Raw genomic sequence first — 15,470 nt, 5'->3', positions numbered from 1 at the left:
CCATTTTTCAATTGGTATAGATTCAGGTCTGGTAGTTATAGTCATAGTTTGAACTGGTCGTTCTTCTAAATTGTCGTTTACTTCTGCAATTTCAGCACAATCTGGCCATGCTGATGAAGGTTTTTTTAAGCCATTCGGGAACAAACCACCAAATGAAATGATTCTCCTTTCCTGGTACAAACTGCCACTTAGCAGCCGGAAGAGTTTCTTGAATAAAACAGATTGTTATGAATGAATTCTTTCCAACGTGGTGGATGATTATTTATCCAAGTACGAGTGATTGCAGAATCTGTCCAGCTTGTCGAGATGCACCACAGAATCACCACCTCCGACTGGACACTGACTCGCAGCGTTGAACTTATTGGCTTATATAGTCGAGCGGTGGACGATTACTTTCGATTGGTTACTTGATACACGATGTGAACGCTGCGCCTTCCGAATGAACACCGAATCGCAGCGTTGAACGTGATGGTTTATATAGTCGACCGGCTGGCGATTCCTAGAAATCGGCAGTTTGAATTCAGCGAAATGAGTTCCCATGGCGCCCAAAGGATGGCGCCATATATCTAATGAATTAAACCCTACATAGTCGTTTTATTTTATTTAGTTTTTTTTTTTACTTTTAACATGAATAATTACCTTTCTCAAATTAACAGCGAAAATCAACTTCTAATCACATTAAAAAAAAACACCTTACAATTTTTAATAATAAAAAAATAGTAAACAGAAAACACAACGGAGTTAAAATTTTTGTTTACAATTTACTCAAAGCAACTGGAGAGTACTGAAAACACACAGAGGCCCATTGAGAACAACTGGCGCATGCGCATAAGGTACCAAATCCGGTAGTAAAAGCAAAGTCGCCGCCACACAATATCTTTTATCACCAGGTAAATTATTTTATACCTGCTTGAAAATAACAGGTAAAAATTAAATTTCAATGCGTATGGTCAATTTTTTGAAATACTAATGTATTGAAAAAAAAAAAATATATATATATATATATATTTTATCGGTTTAACTTGATTTAATTTGAAAATAAAAATTTCAAATTGTTATAATTTTGTTATAAACAATTGAAAAAAAAAATTTTTTCTCTAGGATCAAAGTTTATGATTATATAAGTAATTAAATTAAAAAACAATATGAGTTTTATCAATTTTTCAATAAGTTATGATTTTTTAAAGTTGCAGTTATCATCCCCTAGCTTCTAACTACCCTATCTCAGTAATTTCAATTTTAGGAAAAAAAGTCATAGAAACATTTTTGTGTAAAATTTTACGCTCTCCAAATTTTATTTAAAACTTTTTTTTCTAACACTTACGGTTTCGCCAAAATTTCAAAAAAACGACTTTTATTTTTTTTTTTCACCCCTTCTCGGGGGTGAATTTAAAAAAAACTTACACAGTTCGTTTTTAGATTCCTCAAAGTAAATTATATCAAAAATTCAAGTTTTAATCTCAAATTCGCATTTACCCTACCCATTTTCTTGGACTATTAATTTCTGTGTACATTTAATGGCAGGAATTGGCCTCGTATTTATTGAAAAAAGAGCGTATGTGCTTTTCTATTTAAAATTATTCGTTCAGCATTGGACATTTTTTTTCTCTTTAACGTTGAGGTTCAACAATACATCTTCACATACGTGGTCGAAAAACTATAAAGGCGAGTAGTAGTAAACTATGAAGGCTAAGATATTTGTCAACGTATATCAACAAAATTTGATATACGTTGAACGATATACAAAATTGACGCTGACATGAAATGGCAATCTCACCTAGACTTTCTTCGTAAGAGTGTTTTTCAGTTTTTCTATGCGCTGCGGATGTTACGAAAGGTGGCCTATCAAAAAAACATTGATTACTGCATATCATGGGTACGTTGCATCATGGCTGAGATATGAAATAATATTTGGGGGCCATAATGCCACTAATATTGACAATCTATTTATAGCCCAAAAAGCTATATTCGATCAATTTGTAATTTAAAGAAATCCGAGAGCTGTAGACCCTGTTTTAAAAATTTGCAATTTTTAACATAGGCCTGTATATACGACTACGAAATAGCTCTCCATCTAAAACGCCACCCCGAATTGTTTACTGACGTGAACGAAGTTGTAATCAGCTGCAATTCACTTACGCAATATTTTGATCAATCATAAATAAATAAATAACATTTATCTATTAAATTTTATATATGGACAATAAAATAATACTTTGAATGCTATTGTTATTTTGTGCTTGGTATAAAAAAGAAAATATGTACAAATGAGCATTATTATTTTTGACAATTGTAGGCAGATCACAGTAGAACTTCATATAATGTAATAGCTACCTTGTACCAGTGAATCACAATAAATCATTTTGAATTTGAATTTGAAAATATGCCTTATAAATAAAATTTTTGTCATTCGTTTGGCCAAGCTAATCATAATATTCCTTGCTTAATTATAAAATAAATACTCTATATTAATTCTGTATTTTTTATTCTTATACTACTTTTTCTAAAAAAAATTATACTATAACTTTTTTATACCCTTTTAGCTTACGGGATAATTGATATGGCTATCGGTACGGTGGTAGTTACGCCCCTGTTGAAAGCGCTTATAAAAACATAAAAATGTTTTTTTTGTGTCTTATGGTAAGCGCTACCAGCGTCCATAAACATTTGGAGAGGCATAAGGTCCATTGCAGACTTTATGTCTCTGTATGAATTGCCGACTTTACATTGTGAAGGGATTACGAAAGCATTGTCAAGAGGAATAAAGAAAAGGTTTGGGAAGGGTAAGGAAAAGGATATGTGCCTCCGGCTCCCCCACTCACCGAATGAAACACAGCAGTATGCTATTTGACGCCGGTCTTCTGTGGGGGTGTGGTACTTCCCCGGTGCGAGCTGGCTCAACTCGTCCGTGCTCGACTACCACACACGAAACATTGATCGTTTCCAAATATTGAATCAAGAGCGAGGCGAATTGAGACAAGCACTCGAGTAGCGGGCGAGTTTAATGTGTAAGGGAATTCCCGATACCAAAGATAGACCGTTATTTGGGTGCCATAATTTTTACGCAAAAAGAATTCACGGTTTTGCTTAATAGGCAGACAATTGCCTACGATCCCATAAGTTTAAGCAAAATGATATGACGCAAATCGGATTAATCTGGGTCGCTCAAATTCTAGTTCGCTGAGATTTTCTTGACATATTAAGAAGGCAATCGTTATAAAGCGACATTATCATAATGAATTTAAGTCTAAAGATACAACACAATGGCAAATTTAATTTCATGCTAAGTGAACATGAAGTTGAAGATCACCTGCGCTAATCCAACGAAGCGTGGTAATCATTGGTAAAGATGATCTGAGAACATAAGGAGAGATAAAGCACTTAAACGGTTTAGCCATTAGTGGCGCTTCCTGCTCGCGCCTAGCATTGTCCGCGCGCTCGGAGGGGCGGGCGGGGCGCGCATCACTCACGAGCCGGGCCCGGCCGGCCGGTCAGTCTCCGAGCGGGGCTGGACGACGCTGGCCCACAGAGCGATGCGCGCTGTCGCTGTGTTGTGTGTGGCGCTGGCGCTGGCGCCGGCGCGGGCGCGCGGCTCGCTGCTGCCGCTCACTGCGGAGCGCCTGCAAGCCTCCGTCGGCGGTTACGCCGTCATGAACTGTCACCTTGACTTTCCCTTCGGAAATGAGATCCCGTATCACCTCCAATGGGATAAAGACGTGAGTCTGACAATATACATTTGTTTACGAATTTCATAGATTTATTTTTTGGTACCTCATCCATAAGTTCTAAAAACCAAAAACATTAGAATTCAGCCCTTCTTGAATTATAAATTTTTAGGTGTTACTTAGCGTGTGTTAGGTGTGACTTCCTGTAGCGTATAAAATTTGTTATTGTATTGCGGTCTCCAACTTAAAATTGTATCTTGGCTTCAAAGTGTATCTTGTAAGTGTATCTTGGCTTCAAAAATTAAATTACATTTCACATTATTATACTTAGCACAGATTACACATCGCCAAATAACAAGAAGATTTGGAAGCGAGTAAAGTCGCCAATGCAATAGTGACGTATGTTCATTTCCATTAAATTTTCATAGACTTAGCTTACTCGTAGCACCTCTTAGAATAACTTTTATTGATCATCCTCATCTGTCTATTGGTCAAGGTTGGATAATAAAATATTTGAAAATAACATTGTTCAGTAGCTCCACGACCGCAATCACCTCTGTGGTTGACACTGCCTTCGATTTACATTACAATACTTGTTCTTGTATAGCATATTATTATAAATATCATATGAACTTCCAAATACAGCTGTATCCCTATACATTGGGTTATTTTATGGCAATTATATTTCAAATATTTATTTTAGAAATGTATTTTAGTGTAAGATTTTGACTAGAAGTTGCGAGAAATTAAAATTAATGATGACAATTTAAGTACAAGTACCTGGATGACCGAGCTTTGCTCGGGATTTTTTTTTTGTTTTTTTTAAAAATTGTGTTTTTTGGAAATTATATTTAAGTACGAGTTACATACTTATAAAATGATGAAATATGAATAAAATTTTTCATAATAAGTTGGGACTAGTCAAACTAAATTTCATGAAAATTCCGAGATTCCAATTCCAATTATATATATATATATATATATATATATATATATATATATATATATATATATATATATATATATATATATATATATATATATATATATATATATATATATATATATATATATATATATATATATATATATATATATATATATATATATATATTTATAAGATAAAATTAAAAAGGGTATTCGCACTGTTAGGGGTATTTTATGCATAAAAATTAAACACAGCTACTCCGCCAGATACCTATAGATAATGTACATTAATATGTTTGTTTTGTGTTATTTAATAAAATATATTAATTACTAACTGCGAGTTACTGGGGAGACAATAGGTATGATTTGGAAAGAAAAGGTTGATCAAAATAAATTGTAAATATATTCGTTTTCCTTAAATATGTATCTTATAACAGCTCTAACATTTTTGCTTGCTTCGCATAAATTTCGCGTTATTCTTGCCATTGATAAGAATAAAAACATTATAAAGTGAATGGATAGTAAAAAATGTAATATCTGTTTGGTGTGGTCCATCGAAATTTTTATATATTATGTCTAAGCAATTAAACAATTTGCTGATGAAGGCACTTTGTTCTGGATTAGACCCCCGGCGCACACAATACAAGGGTCGCGCTCCTGTAGAGTGCAGTAGAGCCATAAAAAAGCCGGCTTGCATTCACGGAAGTTCCCCGTAGGTATTGTTTTCCTTGCGAGTGTCGAAAATTTGCATAAACGGATGTATCATTTGATTGCGTTCGCTTAGAAATTTCATCATTCATTCCTGAGAAAAGGGTTTTGCTAGAGAGAAAGAGAGACAGAGGGACAGAATTGGTTTGCTTAAATATTAAAACGGCGATAAAAATAAAATATCAACACTGCCAATACATTTTCATTCTGCTCTATCAAAATCGATAACCAAGCAAATTCTTATAATACTCTCTACTAAATCTATTATCAATTGAAAGGTTACACATCATGTTACAGTAGAATGTAAATAACATATAAGTCAACAGAAAATGCCCATTAGACTGAGCAGTGTTTGCTAACACGTCATTCCTATAGTTACATGTTGTAGTGTAGCTGGCCTTTATACTCTAAGTAGAAAGTGCTCATCACGTGCAACAATCCTGACATCTCTTACAGTTGCAGTGCTCTGTTGCAGTTATACATCAAGCGTTCCAGTTTCCAAAATAACATTTCATAGACTAAATGTTGCCCAGCCTTAATACTATAGGTCAAACAAAAAACCTTCGTTCAAATCCGTCCAGTAGTTCCGGGGTTGACGTGTATAAAATCAACTGACAAAACACAATTATTTTTCTAGAATCGTGTTCTTATAGAGCACTGTTTTAAGCCCCCTTCAATTTGTTTATTTTTCCAATGTACAGACAGTTTGTTTACTGTATGTATAGATTATTAAAATATCTTAAACTTCCATCCTTCAAAAAGATATGACAAGTGAACAATATTCATGTTATTTGGTTTTTTGGAGTTTCGTCAAGAAGCGTTCGAACGTAGACTGTAATGAAGCTGATGTAGCCGTGCAGGTAAACAGACACAGCTAAGTACTGTATACTATACTGGCCCGAGTTTTAAATGTCACGGTGTGTGTCTTTAGTACTAAATAGTGCCTGCCCGCTTGAGTACAAATCTTAGATTTCGTAATCAGAAATATCTGAAAATAATGTTCCTGCTCGCAGAATCTGTTTCTTAAAATTCTATATAAATAACACGAATAGCGTAACAAATGTTAAGGTAAATATACATATATTTTAAGATTTTGGATCGTACTGGATCATTTACTATTTAACTGTAAAATATATGTAATACGTAAATAAAAATGTTTGAACGATTAGAAAGGTAAAGCGTATAGCTTTCGGCTTTAGTTCATCGGCCCCAATACAGCAGGTCCCAACTCCCAGGGCGGCCACGGCACGTCGCCGGCCGAGAGTACTCTCGGGGGCACCCATTGTGCGGCCTGCGGAGCCCCGCCCAGCCGTCAGCCGCCGTGGCGCGTGCGCTGCTCGTCGCAATGTCGCCCATTCGACCGTTACCTACAACAATAACCTGCTACTGTATTTCACCATGACCCATTTTAATAGTACTGTAGAGTAACAAATGCCGCAACTGGATACGAGTTTCATGGACGTGACACTAAATATTATTTCCATTTTGTTGACATTCCGCGTTCTCATTATTATTGATTTATTTAGTTTGCATACGGCTTACAGAATTATTGCATCGCGTATACTGCCATACCAAATTGCGTGCAAAATTTTACCACATTAATATAGAGTGCTATATACAAAATAATTGATTTATCATTAGTTATGTCTAAAAAATCAACTTAATGACATTATAATTCGAAATAATATACATCATTTATTTCGTAAAGTTTTAATTGTTCTTTAATATTTTTGGGCAAATTATTATAAATAGAAATAGAATGGTAAGACGGATTTTGTGGATAAGTCATTTTTCTTTCTGTTGTATAATTTGTTCTGCCGTATTTATCGAAATAATTTTAGTTGGAGAGGCCATGATGTTAAGAGCGGATTTACTCGAGCGTCGTGGAAACCTATTAAAATTGGTGCATAAGATGAGAGCAAGAAAAAGTCCTATAATGTAAATTTTAGAACCACCGCCTTTTTGTTAAATGAAGCATTTGAATTTTGCTTCATTTGCTTCATTCATCACATGATTTGAGTGAAACCTAGGTGGATGATCGATCTTTTGATCTGACTGGTCCCATGAGCGCACCAATATATTGATTACTTATCATCAGGTAATTTAGGTATCCTCCCTTGTATTCGATTGCCGCGCTTAAGTACATCTCGAAATCCCGTCTTGGGTTTCTCTCCTACGATTGCTTCTATGATTTAGACAATCGAGACATTGTTTCAAGAATGACCTGTTTCGTTAAAATCACCCAATATTATTACCTATTATAAAATAAGTGTAGTATGGAATTTGGCCGCAATCCAGAGCGTCTATAAGAAAATTGGTGTAATAGAGCAGGTACGGGGTACGGCGCGAACTGTTACAATTGCGTAGTGGCAGCGGCGAGTGACGTGTGTGGGAGTCGGCGCGGCCACCGATTAGTTAAGCAACACAGTTCGCGGCTGCGTCCTGAGGGATTGCGCTGAGGTCGCGCTGGCGGCTGGACACGAGGCCGGGCGCGGGGCGCGGGGCGCGGTGCGCGGGAGGGCGAGGGCGAGCCGGAGCGCGCCGCGCGGGCGGTGACGCTCCCGACAATTATCTCGTTGATGCACGGAGCCCTCGCTACGACAATTGCTGAATAACTACGTGCATACTAACAAGGATTTAATTAACACCACTTCGTTTGCCTTCACTCTCTACGCATACCTGCACTTCCGTTCGATAATCCTTCTTAATCCTTGTCCGATCAATATACTGGCGTTCAATTGACACCATTGACCATGCCAACAATGAGTTATCAGCTCAACAAAAATCACAAAGAGGTACCAACTATTGAAGCGATTCCTTTTTTACTCTATTTGACTTTGTATGGGTTATACATATAATTACTATCATGCGAATATTATAATTCATGTATAATAATAAAAAAATATTGACATATTGGATTGTTTGTTAGTAACGATTTAATTCATAAAGTACTGAACCCATTTCAGATATTTGAGCAGATTCCTGAGTGACATTTTATTTTGTTTTTACCCCGGGTCATTCCGGGGTAAGTGCCTACTATCATTAACAAATGTCAATTTACAAATAAATACGATTCTATATTCAAGCTTCTTGTCCATTAATTTATTTTGAAATCTTCTGAACTCGACTGACGTGTTAGACGTGTTAGCCGTTAAGTAACAGGAAGTATGTTATGATCTAATACAAATGACCCACATTAGAGCACATCGCGGCCCGCGGCCACTTCGCGTAGAATTAAACGACACTTGGCTAATGATGCAACGTCTTCCCAATGAATCATCATAAGAATTTATCTTTGTTATTGTATACGGAAATTTATTCAACACGTTGCACGTTGACGTAACGTGTGCACGGACAGGTATAAATAATGAGATAATTGTTTTGAAGGGCGAAAGCATATTCTCATGGTACAGCGGCGACGATGCGCCGCGGTTGGCGGACCGCTGGGGCGGGCGCGTGCGGCGCGCGGAGGGCGCGGGGCTCGGCGGCGGCGCCGTCAACCTCACCTCCGTGCGCGAGACCGACGCCGGCCTCTACCGCTGCCTCGTCACCTTCCCCAATCGCACGCCGCCCGCCAGGAATAACGGCACCTTCTATTACCTCGACGTTGACGGTACGCTCGTCTCGCCATTACGGCCATCGATAACGCGAATAGAGCGAAATGAAATTATAAATTGCGTCATTATTAGGTGGCAACTTAATAGTGACGCCGCCCATGAACAAGACGGTGATGGAAGGCGAGAGCGCGGAGCTGGAGTGTCTGCCGAAGAGTCGGGAGTGGGCGGTGCAGTGGTTCCACGAGGACACGAGCGTGGCTGAGTTGGCAGAGTTGGCGGCACGCGCGCTTCAGGCGGCCAACGGCAGCCTGCTGTTGCGGCACGCGCTCAGCACGGACCCGGGCCGCTACGAGTGCCGCGTGGCCGCGCCCGACGGCCAGCGGCAGAGCGCAAGCGCCTACCTTGACGTGCAGTGTACGCTATGTTTTCTTATAAAATATTCATTTAAAAATAGTGTAAATTTCATATTCCGATGATACCCTTTTAACATGTGACTTAATCTATGGATGACCTCTTACATAAAAATCTTTAAATCTTTATTTATACTTTGTGAGCATCACTTGCTACAACATTTAACTTCTTTCATATTGCCTAATCGATTTTACGCAAAAAATAAGCTATAAGTACATATTATTATTTTAACTGGTGCTTATAATGGACGCTCGTTATATTGAAATTTTGCAGACAAAGCAAAAGTGGTATATTCGCCCAAAGAGCGGCACCTGCCGTACGGCAAGCCGGCCAGCCTGGACTGCCACTTCAGCGCCAACCCGCCGCTCACCAACCTGCGCTGGGAGAAGGACGGCTTCCTCTTCGACCCCTACAACGTGCCCGGCGTGTTCTACAGTCGCAACGGCAGTCTGCTCTTTAATAAAGTGAATAATATTACCTCGTATATTGGCGCGTGAAGGTAGTTTTCAAATGGATCTGGATAGGAAACGGCCGCATTTTTGTCAGAATTAACAATACGTCACCCGTCATACAGATTTCTTCTCAAGAATCTCTAACACTTAAAAAATAAAATGCAACTTTCTCTCAAAATTTTTCCTCACTTTAAAAACATTTTTTTATACCTACTATCAAAATGTTCTATCCGTACGTATGTATGATGAATATCCAAGAAAGACTAAAAAGCTGAATTGTAACTTGCAAATGAATTAAACTTAAACTACTACTACCAATGAGGCATGCACGGTGCTCTTGATGACCCCCACCGACTTATAATAAATAAAAATATAAATTGGAAATGTAAACTATCATTATAAAGTATTCATTCAATATTTATGCACTTCGTATGTGCTTGCTCGTACACCAATATATTTATTTACTTATTTTTAGCCACATGAGCAGTAACACTGTATACTTGTATTAAATAATAAAAAACATGTAAGTAGGTTTTCAATCTTATGTGCTCATCAATTACAGATATGTTCAAATTGCACTATAAAGCTATAGGCAAAGAAGTTACACATGGAATAAAAATGATAATAAACTAATTGTCAACGTAAGGTAAATATAAAAATAGTCACTAGTGATGACAAAATCAGGAAATATTTTACGTATTTGATTATATTTTAGCGTGGCCTCTTTATTAAACCTATATAATCCAAATGACACGTTGTGGTGGCAGGTTGACGAGTCTCATGAGGGTGTGTACTCGTGCACGCCATACAACGCGCTGGGTTCAGGCGGGCCCTCTGGCGGCGTGCGCGTGCGCGTGCAGCGCCCGCCCGCGCTCGCGCAGCGGCCCAGCCCGCTGTACCTCGCGCGGCTCGGGCAGGCGCTGACGCTGCCCTGCTCCGCCGCGCTCGACCCGCCACACGCTCCGCCTACCGTCGCTTGGACACGGGTACGTGCCACTATCTCAAACTCACATCTCACTAAAATTTGTATATAATATAAAATCACAGACGATTAAAGCGGACGACCATTTACAGAAGGACGGAGGTTCTCTGCCTGAGGGGCGGTACTCGGTAGACGACGGCAACCTGACGATCAGCGAGATTTCAGAAGACGATCGCGGTGTGTACGTTTGCACGGTGAGCAACGAGGCTGACGTTCTCGCGGTGGAGAGTGAACTGCTCATAGAGAACGTGCCGCCGCGCGCTCCCTACAACCTCACCGCGCTCGCCGCGCACGACTCCATACATCTTTCGTGGGTGCCGGGTAAGAATCTGGCTTGGTGAGAACGTTGCACGACATATAGTTTGTAAGGCTGTGATATTATTTGTGTTATAGGACATAATGGACTCGATGTGGAGTACAACGTGTGGTATCGAGAACGTACGGATAGCGAGTGGCGAACTATGAAGATACTGTCGCGCGGGGTGACCGACGCGACGGTGGTGGGCCTGCGCCCCGCTACGCAGTACGAGCTTCGCGTGCTGTCGCAAGATCTCATAGGGGATGGACTCTTTAGCAAACCTATTTTCGTTACGACGTTAGGTTTGTTTAGCTGACTACTCTGTCTTTATTATAAGTTACGGTTTACATGTAAATACGTGACCCGCCGAATGGTTACTATGCTCACTAGCAGTACCATTTACTTACAGTTTTAATAGCCAAACACCGTACAAAATTTCTTATTTTATGTATACATTGCTAGCTTCGGTCATCCAGCATATACTGCTCCGCTAATGTGGGCATCGTCTCCATGTAAATATAATTTTAACGCGAGTGTGCGTGCGGGTTTTTAAAAACAGGGTTTTTAAAAAGGTTTAAAAATCAACTTATAACAAAAAAAAAAAATACACCGGGTATTTGGAGGTTTTCAAGAGAAAAGTGAACTGGTACCTTTTAGAGAAGCGCGCTCCATCTTAGACCACCTCTCAGCTTACCATTAGGCGAGATCGTGGTCAAGCGCTACCCTATCATGAATAAAGAAATAGTATCTTTTTATAGAAAATAATATTTTTTATCTTAAATCAGTAGCTATTTATATTCTATTATATGTAATAAGTTCTTTATTGAAACAAAAACCAAAATTGTTGCTCTATAAAAAGAGTTTTATGAAACATAAAACAATACATTACAAATTTCTGTTCTGTTCTTTTCTTCTCTTATTTTAGTAAAAGTTACACAAAATTATTAACTTGTCAAATGCCGCAAACGCAAAAACAACATTAAAAGCTACTGTTTCAAATGATATTTTCTTAATCAGAAATATTTCTTTATAAAATAAAACCGCGTTGTTTTTTCAAATGCAACGGACGAACGGTGCTGTCACCACAGATTAAATACTTTAAAATAAAACGCCAAAGACAATGCGCGGCTTATTTAAAATGTAATGAAATAGGAAAGCGCTTTATTTCATTTTACATATATTGTTTTAAATATATATATTTAGCTCATAACGGTCTTAGAAAATAATCGTTCATCTTTTACAAGTAAGCGGGTTATAACTGGCTCTTGAAAATCGTTAAGCATAAGCTTGATAATTTCTCTCTAAATATCGGTGATCGGTTGGACTATTAGTAGACAGGGTCATTTTATGATAAAACAGATGTAGAGGTCAGCGAGGCGGTGAGTGCGCTGGCGGCGGCCGCCACCGAGCCGGGGACCGAGTCAGGCGTCGAGCCTGGCGCCGAGCCAGGCGCCGAGCCGAGCGACGTGCGTGAGCTCGACGTTAGTGTGCGCCTGCTGGACGAGGGCGCGCTCGTGCGCTGGGCGCCGCGCGCGCCCGCCCGCTGCGCGCTGCGCTGGTATCGCGAAGAGCCCGAGCGCACGCTGCTCGCCACGGCGCACACGCACCACGACTACATTCTCGGTGAGCGCTGCGATCTCACTTATGTCTTAAGGTAAAGGAATTTTATTAATTATCGAATAAATGTCGTAGTGAGTGAAGTGGAAGAGGGTGCGAGTTATTGGGCGCGCGTGGAGTGCGGGTCGGCGTGGGGCGGCGCGGCGCTGCACGTGCCGCAGTACGGGCGCATGCGCGGCGTGGCGCTGGGCGTGGGCGTGGGCGCGCTGCTACTGGCCGCGCTGGCCGCCGCCGCGCTGCTCCTGCGCCGCCGCCTGTGCGCGCCCGCCAAGCGCCCCCGCTGACGCCGCAGCCGCTGTGTTAATGGACTTTAACCGAGTGCAATGTTAAAATCTACAAAAACTCTATTATTGATCAAAGAGATCTGTTAAAACTTAAGTGCGTAAAGAAAATATGTCTTTGTGCAGGAAATGTTGTATACTACTACAAAACTTACTTGGTTAGTTGGGTCAAGCTGGTGAATTACTACGGCGTCGGGCGTGCCTTAATGAATTTCAGTAATTTATACCAACTATTAATATGGCAGAATATCCAAGGTTATAAACAGAAATTCGGAAAAATTTGCAGAAAAATATCGGAGTTGAGCATATAATAATTTTGTAATAGATAATACTGAATATTAGATTCGGATGGCAGTGTGTGTGCATTAGTATACTGATTTGCGTAGATACGAAGAACATTTATTGACTACCTCCCTACTATAATAGTAATATGAAAGATTCTGTCGCATGAAAATATATAAACATAACATTGTGTGTGATGTATTGTTATATAAAAACAAAAACTTTAAAAAAAACCAGATTGATGATAAAAACCTAAAAAATAATAACAAAATTTGACATAAATCTTATATTGTTCACCCATAAAAGAATTGTGTCCACAATTTACATGACACAAAAGCTTTTTAATTGTGACTCATTATTAACGATCCTTGTATCGGTACAGGCTCAAACTATTCGACCTCATTATCATAGTCGACCGCTTTGAAAACCCCAGTACACCCAAAAGATACCTGCAAAATGTATTTTTAAGCTTTACAGGTCCGTCTGTCATCGTCGTTTCTTATTTGATATAATAAAAGTAATTGCAAGTACTGGTCAAAATAACGAATTGATACAAAATAAGCAATGTGTATTGCAATAAAGGATATTAGAACGATTTAAGAACATAAATATTATTAAACTATGATTTTAAATAATTTTAATAGTAACTGGTGACGGTTATTCATGTTTTACTTTGGTTTCTTTAGTGTATTCATAAAGTACCTACTAACTACTTAAGATCATCTATTCAAGAAGTTTAAATGACATTTTCTATTTTATCGATCGTCTTTAAGTTGTAAATAATGTAATTAATATGATAATTTTCAAATCTAAAGCAACAGATATTTTTTGAATTATGTCTAATAACTTATTAAATTATTCTTATACATTCAGTAGTTTTCTTTACTTACCAATTTTACATAATATTTATACAGCCTAGATAATGCTCGAATCGTCCACAGGTGCCCCTCCCAGACTCACTAGGCTCCGGCCGTTTGGCCTCTCTTTCAGAGTACTTTACATTCACCTTTGTAAATGTTTGAATAAACATAAGTATATCAAAGACGGCAAAACGTAAGACAAATTGGCAAAGACGCAAGCCATAATAATTGGTAGTCGCAATATGACCGCCAAAATAGACTGGAACAGTATTCCTAAGTTGGTTCTTGATGGATGTCAAACTCAATTTAGCACGTCTGTGAAGAATCTCGGTTTACATCTAGAGAGTTCAATCTTGGAATGTGCTAATAGAAACGGTCCGGAAAATAATAATATAGCGCCGCGGGTGCCATTCGTCGAATTCTGCCAATCCCCACTGAATTTCGCTTGCAGAGACTTTACTCCTCCCCATCCTCGATAACGCTGACATTTGTTATCTAATCTAATACCAACTAAATTCCCTTGAGCGACTCTAAAACCTATGTATACATTTCATATTTGGACTTTGCAAATTTTATCACGTATCCGAGTTCCGTACCAAACTCAAGTGGCTCCCTATCCGATTGCGCCGGAATGCACATATTCTGAATTTGTTGTATTTCGACCCCAGAACTCCTACTTATCTAAAAGATAACTTTAAAATTCACAGCAATAACTCCCTTACCCTCCGTTCCTGTAATCTGCTTACCTTAAGTATCCCTATCCATCACTCTAACTTCTTCCACTCATCCTTTACTGTAATTCCTACTAAGCTCTGGACTCCCTTCCGGAATCAATAAGACGTGCTCCATCAATAGCTGTCTTCAAGAATTCGGTAAAAGATTTTTTTTTTGCAACTTTCCTATGTAATTGTATAATTTCCTTTTTGTACTCTTAATTTCTGCCCTAATATGTGTATAAATTATAGTATCACTGTTGTATAATATATATTTATGTGTATGTATTATATTAAAATTACTACATAATATGTAATGTGTTGAATTATAATATTTACAGTATAAGTATTCTTATTTTTTGAAAAAACTTAAAATCAATTATAATATTGCACCACCAAAATTCCTTTTTTTTATCCTCTCCAGGTTGTCTGGGACCGCCCTCTGTATATTTTAAGTGTAGTATTGCCATTTATAATTGTAGTTTTTATAATGTACCATAAAGAATTTTTCATTAATTCATTATATCACGGCATTAAATAAAATCTGAATATAAATGCATAAGGCAAAATAAGTAAATTCATCATAGATTTCGGCTCTTTCGTTTTCGAAACTAACGTGTTGCGAATGTAAGTAGTTGTAATGTAAGTCATTTAAGTGAAACAATTGAGTTGTTTAACGATAACATTGACACTCCATCCCAATTAGGTTAGGTTTTG

The 15,470-nt window shown here is 38.4% G+C and overlaps 1 protein-coding gene across 1 annotated transcript; it reads left to right on the top strand.

Annotated features, from left to right (window-relative positions):
* The first annotated feature begins 3,454 nt into the window (after positions 1 to 3,454).
* Positions 3,455 to 13,762, top strand: LOC119834679 (protein borderless-like). The gene is made up of 9 exons (XM_038359116.1): positions 3,455 to 3,716; positions 8,688 to 8,913; positions 8,990 to 9,271; positions 9,542 to 9,732; positions 10,488 to 10,706; positions 10,795 to 11,023; positions 11,096 to 11,302; positions 12,360 to 12,623; positions 12,693 to 13,762. The coding sequence occupies exons 1-9, from the start codon at positions 3,534 to 3,536 to the stop codon at positions 12,899 to 12,901; spliced, it is 2,010 nt and encodes a 669-aa protein (XP_038215044.1). The 5' UTR covers positions 3,455 to 3,533; the 3' UTR covers positions 12,902 to 13,762.
* Positions 13,763 to 15,470: the final 1,708 nt, after the last annotated feature.

Source organism: Zerene cesonia, chromosome 19, assembly GCF_012273895.1.
Source record: "Zerene cesonia ecotype Mississippi chromosome 19, Zerene_cesonia_1.1, whole genome shotgun sequence".
In the NCBI taxonomy this organism is placed as follows: domain Eukaryota; kingdom Metazoa; phylum Arthropoda; class Insecta; order Lepidoptera; family Pieridae; genus Zerene; species Zerene cesonia.
The sequence above is the reverse complement of the archived record's forward strand: the minus strand, read 5'-3'. Positions and strand labels throughout refer to the sequence as shown.